At 35.8% G+C, this 12,272-nt stretch overlaps 1 protein-coding gene across 1 annotated transcript in view; it reads right to left on the reverse strand.

Moving 5' to 3' along the window:
• Positions 1–9,663: 9,663 nt before the first annotated feature.
• Positions 9,664–12,272, reverse strand: part of LOC116903296 (vomeronasal type-2 receptor 26-like) — a 38,942-nt gene continuing 36,333 nt past the window's right edge. The window contains exon 6 of the mRNA XM_032905720.1: positions 9,664–10,556. Coding sequence (XP_032761611.1) covers positions 9,664–10,556 — 893 coding nt within the window. The remainder of the gene's footprint in view (positions 10,557–12,272) is intronic.

Raw genomic sequence — 12,272 nt, forward strand, 5'->3', positions numbered from 1 at the left:
AATTCACCCTGTGCCAGGGTGTTTACACTCTTTCCCATTTTCTCTTCTATTAGATTCAGTATATCTGGATTTGTGTGGAGTTCCTTGATCCACTTGGATTTGAGCTTTGTAAAGTAGACAAATAATACATCAATTTCCATTTTCTACATGCAGACTGCCAGTTAGACAGCACTACACACAGAAGGGGGATGATAAAAAGGGAGGGAGGTAGGGAAACAGAATTTTCTTAGGCCCTGATGACACACAATATAGTAAGTCATGCATAACTTTTGTGACTGGTGTTGACAATGCAGTGTCGTCTGCCACAGGAGGACACAATTGCTTCAAGAACAAATTTTGACATCATGAAAAATGAAATCTTATTTCCTTGTATTTACAGTGACTTTTTCCTCACTGCATTTATTTTGTTAAGTTACATGCTGGTCACAGTTATAAAAACATTACCAGGACACTGTATGCATGCACAAAATGCTGACTCAGTAAATTGACTGGATTAAAAATTATGTAGACTGATTGTTCTGTGTGTTCTTTGGTTGGTCGGTCAGTCCCTGAGAAACCCAAGGGTCCAGGTTAGATGATTCTTCTGGTCTTCCTGTGAATTCCTCTTTCCTTAGGATCCCTAGTCCTTTCCCCTATCCTTCCATAAGAGTCCCTAAATTCCATCCACTGGTATTGGTATCTGCATCTTTCTGAGTCAGCTTAGGGGTGGAGCTTCTCAGAGGGCATCCTTGCTTGACTTCTGCATGCAAACATAACAGAGCATCATTAATAGTAATAAGGGGTTGGTTCTTACACATGGGATGGGTCTCAAGTTGAGTTGGTTATGGTTTGACCATTCCCTCAAGTCTCTGCTCCATTCCTCATATCTGCATTTCTTACATACAAGATACATTTTGGGTTGAAAGTTTTGTGGGTGTGTTGTCTCTGTCACTCCACTGGAGTTCCTTCTTGGCTACAGCAGGTGGCCTTGTCAGGTTCTATATCCCCAAATTTGTCAGTCACAGCTTACATCACTGCCATTGATTCTCGGGCACCTCTCTTATCCAAGGTCTCTGTCTTCTCCTTGAGATGCATCTCACCACCTTATCCTTTTCAGTTGCAGATTTTCATTTATTATGTGTGGCCTTCTAGCCTTCTCTCCTGTCATTTCCCACACCTATTCCTGAACTCTTTCATTCCCCACCACTTCCTGCTCTCTCTCACATCCCTCCATGATCTGCCTCTTTTGACTGTTTTATTCCCCCTTTGAAATGAGACTCAAGCATTCTCTCTTGTGCTTTCTTCTTGTTAGGTTGATCGGGTCTATGGAGTATAGCATGGTAACAGTATTTTATGGCTAATGTCCACTTATAAGTGAATATACACTGTTCATGTTCTTTGGGACTGGAATACTTCACTCAGGATGATATTCTCAAGTTTCATTCATTTGTCAGCAAAATTCATGATTCTTGGTGTATAAAAACTGAATAATATCCCATTGTACAGTTGTACCACATTTTTTTTATTTGTACCTCAGTTTAGGAACATCTAATTTGTTTCCAGTTTCAGGTTATTATGAATAAAGCTAATACGAACATAGTTAAGCCAGTATGATAATGAAATGAATGTTAGGTATATGCCCAAGTGTGGTATATCAGAGTATTGAAGTAGAACTATTCCTAGGTTTCTGAGAAACTAGAAGATAATTTCAAAAGTGGTTGTACAACTTTGCACTCCCACAAGCATTGAAGAAGTGGTCCCCTTGTTCAACATCCTCACCATCATGTGGTATCTCCTTAGTTTTTGATCTTAGCCATTCTGGTGGGTATAATATTGAACCTCAGAGTTGTTTTGATTTGCATTTCCCTGATGATTAAGGAATTTGAGCATTTCTATAAGTGCTTTTTGGTTATTTGAGATTCCTCTATTGAGAATTCTCTGTTTAGTTCTGTACCCCAATATTTTGAATTGGGTTATTCCAGTTGTTGGTATCTAACTTCTTGAATAAACTTTGGATATGAGCTTTCTGTCAGATGTAGGCTTGGTGAAGATCCTTACCCAACATGAATACTGCTGTTTTGTTCTATTGACAATGTCCTTTGCTTTACAGAAACTTTGCAGTTTCTTGAGGTCCCATTTATGAATGGATGATCTTAGAGCTTGAGCCACTGTTGTCCTATGCAGCAAATTGTTACCTGTACCGGTGCTTTTAAGGGTATGTCATACTTTCTTCTAAGAGATTTATAGTAGTCCTTTATCTGCATGGACTTGTATTTTGTAAAGGGTGATAAATGTGGATCTATTTTCATTCTGCAACCTGTAGACATCCAGTTAGACCAGCATCATTTGTTGAAGATGCTTTCTTTTTTCCATTGTATGCTTTGGACTTCTTTATCAAAAATCATGTGACCATATATGTGTGGGTTTATTTCTGGACCTTTTATTCAATTCCATTAATCAACACGTATTTCTCTGGACCAATACTATGCAGTTTTTTTTATTGAATATTTGTATTTACATTTCAAATATTATTCAATTTCCTGGTTTTCCAGTCATAAGCTCCATATCCCATCCCTGCCATCTTCCTCATCTAGGGAAGATCCCCAAACAACCCTCATTTCTGCCTCTGCCCCCATATATACATTTTCCTACAATGGGGCATCCAGCCTTGGCAAGACCAACAGCTTCTCATCCCATTGATATCCAACAAGAGTACTCTCAACTACAGATGCAGCTGAAGCCATGGGTTTGTCCATGTGTATTCTTTGGATGGTGGTTTAGTCCATGTAAGGTTTGGTTGGTTGGTATTGTTGTTCTTGTGGGGTTGCATGTCCCTTAAACACCTTCAATCCCTTCTCTAACTTATCTAATGGGGACCCCATTTGCAGTTCAATGGTTTGCTGCTAGCACTGGCCTCTGTATTTGTCATGCTCTGGCAGAGCCTCTCAGGAGACAGCTATATCAGGCTCCTGTCAGCATGCACCTCTTGGAACACACAGTAGTAACTGGGTTTGGTGGCTGTATGTATATGTATGTATGCTGGATACCCTGGTGGGGCAGACTCTGAAGGCCCATTGCTTCAGTCTCTGCTCCAAAGTTTGTCTCCACATACCCTCCTATGACTATTTTTGTTCCCCTTTTTAAGAAGGACTGAAGCATGCATACTTTGGTCATCCTTCTTGAACTACATGTGCTCTTGGATAATTCGAGCTTTTGGGGTAATATCCACTTATCAGTGAGTTCATACCATGTGTAGTGTTGTGACTGGGTTACCTCACTCAGGATGATGTTTTCTAATTCTATCCATTTGCCTATGAATTTCATGAAGTCATTGTTTTTTATAGCTGAGTAGTATTACATTGTGTAGAAATACCACATTGTCTGTACCATTCCTCTGTTGAAGGATATCTGGGTTGTTTCCAGTATCTGACTATTATGAATAAGGCTGCAATGAACATAGTGGAACATGTGTCTTTCTTTTATGTTGGGGCATCATTTGGGTATATACTCAGGAGTGCTATAGCTTGGTCTTCAGGTAATGCAATGTCCAATTTTCTCAGGAACCTCCAGATTGATTTCCAGAGTGGTTGTGCCAGTTTATAAATCCACCAACAATGGAGAAGTGTTCCTCTTTCTCCACATCCTTGCCAGCATCTGATGTCACCTAAGTTTTTTATCTTAGCCATTCTGGCTAGTGTAAGGTAGAATCTCATAGTTGTTTTGATTTCCATCTCGCAGATGACAAGGATGTTGAACATTTCTTTAGGTATTCTCATCCATTCCCTATTCCTTAGCTGAGAATTCTTTGTTTAGCCCTGGCCTCGATTTTTAATAGGGTTATTTAATTCTCTGGCGTCTATTCTCTTGAGTTCTTTGTATATTTTGGATATCAGTCCTCTATTGGATGTAGGGTTGAAAAAGATCTTTTCCCAATCAATTGGTTGCTGTTTTGTCCTAATGACAGTGTCCTTTGACTTGCAGAACCTTTGCAACTTTATGAGGTCCCATTTGTTGATTCTTCTATAAAATTGTCCATTTCATCCAGATTTTCCAGTTTTGTTGAATATAGGCTTTTGTAGTAGGATCTGATGATTTTTTTTAATTTCCTTAGATTCTGTTGTTATGTCTCCCTTTTCATTTCTGATTTTGTTACTTTGGATATACTCTCTGTGTCCTCTGGTTAGTCTAGCTAAGTGTTTATGTATCTTGTTGATTTTCTCAAAGAATCAGCTCCTGGTTTTGCTGATTCTTTGTATCGTTCTTTTTGTTTCTACTTGGTTGATTTTAGCTCTGAGTTTGATTATTTTCTTCTCTTGGGTATATTTGCTTCTTTTTGTTCTAGAGTATTTAGGTGTGCTATCAAGCTGTTGATGTATGCTCTCTCCAGTTTCTTTTTAGAGGCACTCTGAGCCATGAGTTTTCCTTTTAGTACTGCTTTCATTATGTCTTATTGTGTGTGGGTATGTTGTTCCTTTATTTTCATTAAATTCTAAAATGTCTTTAATTTATTTCTTTATTTCTTCCTTGACCAAGTTATCATTGAGTAGAGCTGCAGTTTTTATTTTTATCACTCTGTGGTACAACTTGAAGTCATGATTTGTGATTTCTCCTAAAATTCTTTCGTTTTTCAGGGTTGTTTTGACTATCCTAGGGTTTTTTCTTCTTTGTTTTTTGTTTATTTGTTTGTTGCCTTTTTTCCATATGAAGTTGAGAATTGCTCTTTGAAGATCTATAAAAGAATCGTGTTGTAATTTTGATGGGGGTTGCATTGAATCAGTAGATAGCCTCAGGTAAAAAGGCCATTTTCACTATGCTAATCCTATCTTTCCGTGCGCATGGAAGATCTTTCTATCTCTTGATATCTTCTTTGATTTCTATTCTCAGTGACTTGAAGTTCTTGTCATACAAATTTTTCACTTGCTAGGTTAGAGTTACAGAAGATATTTTATATTTTGCTGCTATTGTAAAAATTGTTGTTTTCCTAATTTCTTTCTCAACTAGTTTATCATTTGTATAAAGATGGGCTACCAATTTCTTATAGTTAACTTTGTTTCCAGCCACTTTGGTAGAGCTGTTTATCATTTGTATCTGTTCTCTCGTAGAATATTTGGAATTGCTATTGTATACTATCATGTCATCCATGATTAGAAATAATTTGACTTCTTTTACAATTTGTATATGCTTGTTGATTGTCTTATCATGGTTTTTGTTGAATTTTTCCCCATATGTTTTTATATTATTTATCAGGAGAGGTAGTTTTGCATCTTCTTTTACAATTGCTATGATTCAAGGAATTTTCTTTTTTCATTATAAATCCCTTCAATCTCAGCACTTAGGAGGCACAAACAGATGGTATCTTTGAGTTTAAGGCCAACCTGGTTTACATAGTGATTTCCAGGCTAGCCAAAGATACTCACTATGTCAACACATTGTCTTAAAATGTTTTTTCTTTTTGAAAAAAATGCATTGGTTAGTTTTGATGCAGGCAATATTTCCACACTGGTATCGTCTTCTATACAGCAAAGAAGAAACTGGGTAAAGGAAAATGTGGGTGATACCCAAATATTGCAATGTCTCATTGTGCAACTTTGGCTCTTCTAGAACTCACTATGTAGACCACTCTGGCCTTGAATTCATAAAGATCCATGTACCTCTTCTTCCCAAGTGTGGGTGATCTAAACAACTATGTCTTGATTTTTTTCTTACTAATCATAAATGATTTTAATATCTCTCTCTCTCTCTCTCTGCATGTGTGTGTGTGTGTGTGTGTGTGTGTGTGTGTGTGTGTGTGGTATGTGTTTTGCCTATGCCAATGTCTAGTTCCTATAGAGGAAAAAGGAGAGTATCCCCAGGAACTGTAGTAAAACAATACTCCTTCCAGGTAAAGCTCTGAAGGCATTCAAAATAGAAGGAAATCTTCTTTACAAAAATAAAGGCTATGGTTAACAAACACAGTACTAATCAGCTACAGATCATACAGAATGGGAGAAATTCTAAGCATTTCTCATAAAATCAAGAATAAAAAGGGTGTCTGTCTTTTTTATTCACATTGAATACAGAGCTTTAGTAATAAAACAAGAGAAAAAAATAAAAAGAATACAAATAGGTAAAGAATAGGCCAGCATATCTTTATTTGCAGATGCCATGATTCTCTGAGTCCCACATCCTAAAACTTCACCCCATTTAGATTTTCTAAAAAGTCCAGCAAAGTATCAAGATACAAATTTATATTAAAATATTGCTTATCCACTAAACTGAATAACAATTATATTGAGAAATAAATAAGGAAACATTCCTAAAAAACAAATTCAAACAAAACCACTGAAACTAACCAAGAAAGTGAAAGACTTCAAAAAATACTTTAAAGCACTGAAGAAAACTGAAATTAAAGTAGGCCCCAGAATATTGAATCTTATCCTCATTTATTGGAGGAAATACTATTTTAAAATCAATTATTGTACTAAAAGTATTCTACAGGTTCATAGTAACCCAAATACAATTTCCAGTGACATCTTTCACACTATTAAAATAAGCAACATTAAAATTAATATTAAAAGATATTTATTAGTATTTATGAAAATTAACTTTTGATAATGATAAATTGTAATTGTAAGACATACATGGTGAAAATAGAAACAAATCTGCCATGGAGAACTACAGGAATGATGGGAGGGGAACATGAGATTTGCTCAACATGGTTAGGTACTTATATGAAGATATTTTGAAAAGAGAAAAGATACAGTGTCCCCTGTCTCTATTTCAGGGCTAAGGAGTGATGGCAATACAGAAAATAATTGTCCTGCACTTGACCTCAAATTGAAATTCATAAGGCTTCACTTGAAGTTAGAAACTGTCCTTCTGGAAACACTGTCATAGTTTTCTAAACACTTTTATGCAGAATGAATATAGAATTATAGTAAGAAGATTTGGATGCTAAAGTTATTCATAGAGACAATCACATCTCTCTCTCTCTCTCTCTCTCAAATAAAACATAAAATAAAATTTAAGAGATATTAGGCATTGCATAGTATTTATTGTTACATTATGTGATGTAGCAGATAGAGACCAAGGAAAACAAAATATTCAAGAATGAAGCGAGAGAATAGGCAAGAAACAGGAAACACTAATCTGGATATTGAGGAAGCCCCGAAAATTCTAGATGTGATAAAAAAATATCTAAAATATTTTTATCATTATTGAACCACAGAACTTCCCAAAAAGTATAAACTACTGACTATTATTTAAGTGTAAGTATTTAACTTACACTGACTATCCATCATGTCAGTGTAAGTTAAAAAAAGGAAATACCATTTCATAAATTCAATGTGATAAAAGTTAAGTGTGACAAAAACTAAGTAATTTCTACAGACTGTATCTTTTAAATACTACAGTTGAGACCTCAATTATTCAAATATAATTTAAAAATAATTTATTAAGCCCAGACAAATCGATATTTCTTGCTACAATAAAGCCTATAAATTGAAATTCTAGATAATCAGTATGCATATATACAAGTAGAATAATATATAAGTAGAAGAAACTTCACTTGCTATAGGAAAATGATAAAACTCCCAATTTCAATCATGAATATTAACATAATTTTACATAAAGATATTTAATATTCATCCATGCAAAAGACTGAATATAGCTAAATAATATATAAATACATGTGTAAACTCCTAAAAGAAACTTAGGAAAGGCAGTAAAACAGAAAAAATAAAAGTTTGTCATATTTACATAAGACAGAAAACTGAAAATTTAACAATGTATAATTAAAAATGTAAATTTATATTTACAACAGAGCAAGGAATTAACACAAGGCTAACAATGAGGCTTCCCTGTGGAGAACTGCAATGGAGGGAACATGCTTGAAGTAGGGAAAGAGGTAGCTTTAACCATTGTCATATTTTTTAAACAAAGTGGCAAAAAAGATTATATAATGAAACGTTTTTAATGAGTTTATGAGAGTGTATGACATTATTCTTCCATGTATTTATAAATCATAATCAAGTAATAGATTTGTATTTTTGGAGAGATTGGATAATGGATAGTCTCCATTAAACATGTAATGATTGCTACAGTCTGCCCATTTAGAAAATTACAGTTGAATGTCTGAACATTAATTAGTAGCATATATTGGATGAACAGTTCCTTAATCTTTTGGATAAATTCCAACCAAGATGTGGGATTTCTCCCATCCACCTGGAACTACTCCTGAAGTATTCTATCTGTCTGTCAGTACTATGCTTGGCTTGCACCATGGTGGTACATGTTTGCAAGACAGAAACTGGATCTAGAAAACAGAGGTTTCTTTCTACTCATGGTGTCAAACTTCCTAGCAACTTTTCAGAGTTTACTGTCTTCCTCTTTAACATTGTAAAACCCCATGAGTATATAGTTTCAGACACTTTTAGCACAAGTGTTTTTATGCCCATCAAGCAAATTTTATGTTACCCATATCATAGCTGATTCCAGTGGAATTTTCTCTAATGTTTTTATGGCCAAATAGAAGTAATTCAGTATAGTATTGTATAAGTTTAAATAAATGAAAGTTAAGTAATAATTGAAACTCAAAATAGCCTAAGAATACCTTAAAATATTCTTGGCATTGCAGTGGTGCGATATTTCAGTTTGCAAACATTCACTTGACTTTAAAACTATGAATGGCATACATATTCTAGAACATAAACTATTTTGATTATGTAGTCCTCACTGAGCATGTGTTTGACTATGGCTGAATAGTGACTCCCCTCACTGTTGCAAGCTACAACTTAAGTTTGCCCTTGGCATCATCTGGCAGTTACGTTTAAAGCAATTTCTTGACTAGATAAAAACGAGTACATGAAAAGCCACATAGTCTAGGATGCATGGATTGACAATTATCCACGAATCACTGGTCTTAAACCTCATCTCTTTGCTCACATCTAACTTCAGAAAAAATCCCTGCTTAAGAATAGAATCCAATACATGTAAATGATATCAGCTTTCACTAGGTGAACCTGTGGAAGAGAATGTGAAGCTCCCAACTCTGCTAAAGAACAACAAGAACTCCATGAAGGCAGGCTGTTTTCTCAGAGACCCTCTACTTACTTATGTGTTGGATATCCCAGGGTAAACTTGTCTGTGTTTCCCCTGGGACTCTGGCTAAACTCTCATCCATGCTGTTCCACCTGAGCATAGGAAAGTGCAGAAAATGCTCCCAATCTCTGATATTTAAATTACATGTTGTCTTCTTGGTGAGGCCCTTTAAATCAGAGACCATGAGCTTTCTGTAGCAGAACTCATGGATGCTTTAAAATTAATTTGTACTGAATATAACTGCATAGGACTAACAGAGCAGAAGCACATTTTAAAGCATCTATTACTTTTATTTTCACACAAATGATTTTCTCTTATTCTTACCCTTAATCCCTTGCAGTCCTCATACATTACATTTAAAATGTCAGAACAGTGATTTAAAGAAGCATCTAATAGCTGAAGCCTCCTCTAGTTGGCAAATATCTAACCTGTGATGGTTTTGTTCCCTGTGTCTGGTCATCTCAAATGACAGCAGGGATATTGTATTAAATAGCAATTGCCCTTGTTGAGAGAAATACATTGACTTCAACCACTCTTTTGAATTTTTATTTCTACACAGTTCATTTTACATGGATCACAATAAATTCCTTTGCCTTAAAGAGGAAGTCATTGAAAGATCTTCTTTCTAGAATGGCCACCTGACCTCACTAGGATCACATAGCATTTGGGAAGAAATATGCAGCCCAATAGTGTAGAACTAGAGGCCAGAATTGAAAGAATTTCCACAGCCACCATGGTTTTGCCTTTGGAGCTCAGGTAAGTGGGTACAAAAGAAATCCACACACTGCAGAAAACCAGCATGCTGAACGTGATTGTTTTTGCCTCGTTGAATGTGTCTGGCAGCCTTCTTGCCAGGAAGGCAATAAGTAAGCTGAGACTGGACAGAAATCCCAAATACCCCAGAACACAATAGAAGGCAAGGGTGGAGCCCTCGTTACACCAGAGGATGATTTGCCCAAACTCTGACTGCATGTCGACATCAGGGAAAGGGGGATACGTTCCCAGCCAGACTGCACAGATGCACACTTGAATGATGGAACCACAGCAGACTATAGCATTTGAGACTCGGGTCACCATCCATGTTTGTAAGGTGCTTCCTGGTTTGATGACTTTGAAGGCCACAACCACAATGAAGGTCTTTGCTAAGATAGCAGAAATGGTAACAGAAAATACAACCCCAAAAATCATTTGTCTCAAGATACAAGTGACTGCTGTAGGTTGACAAATGAATATCAATGAGCAAAAGAAGCAGAGCATTAGAGAAACCAGGAGGAGATAACTGAGATTTCTGTTATTTGCTCTGACAATGGGTGTGTCCCGATAGTGGATAAATAATCCTAAAATCATGGCTGAAACGACAGATAAACTAATGGCCACAGAAACCAAAACTGCTCCTAGAGGATCTTCACAGGACAAAAATGCTGTAATTTTAGGGAGACATTGATTCCTCTGCTTATTTGGATACTGATCTTCAGGACACTTGATGCATTGATCCGTATCTGAAAGGGAGATGGATAATTTATAATATTTCTGTGGTGAGTCCATGAATGAACATTTGAGATGTATATCTTGAGTTGAAACATTGTTGAATTCTGAAGGAAATGTCCCTGGCTATATTTACTGAACCATAGTACTGAAAAACAATAGATGAATTAGTTAATTTTTCTTTCATGAGAGAAAAATATACATTGATTCCATAAGATATTCAGAAAGTGAGTGGACTTGAATAATATGAAGGAGTCAGAAATCTAGAAATTAAATGAGAAAAAAATCAACAATGCGAAATTTATAATTGATTACATATGAAAGGAAGAGAAAAATACACTTTAATGCTTTTAGTTTTTCCTTCCATTTTGTACATTTTCTTCATTAAAACTTTTTATTGGTTGAGAATATCATACATGCATATAATATGTTTTGACCAAACCCACAACCAATTTCTTTGCCCTTCATTTCTTTCTCTCTCCACTTCCAACAATTGTTCCTCCCAACTTTATCTTTTCTGGATTTTTTTAACCCGCTGCAATTACTCACTTCATCATGTCTATATGGATATAGGACCATCTTCCATAACATGGTTAGCCTATCAGGATCATATATCTGAAAAAAACTGACTCTTTCTTTTAATTTCCAATGTACATTTATTACATGCATTTATGTTATTTTAATTTGCTATACTTTTACAGAAAAATGTAGTAAATTTCTTTACATGGTGTCCTTTTTAAAAAAATATATGGGTAGAAGCAAATCTTTATATGTTTAAGACAAATGCAGTGGATTTCAAAGTCTTATTCGTTAAGCTTAGATGTCATTCACTCTGAAGGGCACTTGCATGGGACCCTTCTTTAATTACAAAAATAAATACTGCAAGTCACAGTACTATGAACCTGCAATTCTAGTACTCAGAAGACAGAAACAGGAAGATTACCAGCCAGCCTGGTCTATATAACACATCCCAAGCCAGACAAAATTTCACAGTGAGGCCTTATCTCAAAAGAAGAGAAGAGTAGAGAAGAGAAGAGAAGAGAAGAGAAGAGAGGAGAGGGAGAGGAGGAGAGGAGAGGAGAGGAGAGGAGGGAGGAGAGGAGAAAAGAAGAGAAAAGAAGGAAGAAGGAAGAAAAACATTACATGTTCAACTGTGAGTTTGTATTGTCACAAAAAAATACCAGTCAACTATTGTACAGTCTATACTGCTAATTTCTCTTCTAAACAGTGGTTCAAACTTGTTTTTCCAGTGGTATACATAAGTTGTTTTGAGGGATAGAGGTTTCTTCATGATCATTAACCAAATTCACTGTGCCTGTCAGTTCTGTTCACTTTCCCCTTTGATTTTGAAGAATATATTCTTTGACATGAGCAGATAGAAACTGGTGGTTTGAAGAAAAATGGTACACAGAAAATAAAACTGGTTGAATTAGTACTGTAAGGGTATGTGATTTGTGAAGAATGATAACCCAGACTCAAATAGTGTATAACAGCGAAGAGCATTTGTTTTGCAGAGAACCTAAATGTATGGGTCTACCATACTTCAGGATGGAAGATAGATGTATGGACTCTGCAGGGACAATGAAAGTTTGTTAGGGTAGGAGTTGGTGACTTTTCACTTTCTTTCACTTGATTGCATGGCTCTATCTCAAGCTGTGTGGATGCCTTTGTGATTGAGTAAGATACTGGGGGATTTTGGAGACTTTTGCTAATTTGGCTAAACCTCAGTG

The sequence above is a fragment of the Rattus rattus genome, chromosome 6, assembly GCF_011064425.1.
Source record: "Rattus rattus isolate New Zealand chromosome 6, Rrattus_CSIRO_v1, whole genome shotgun sequence".
Taxonomy (NCBI): Eukaryota; Metazoa; Chordata; class Mammalia; order Rodentia; family Muridae; genus Rattus; species Rattus rattus.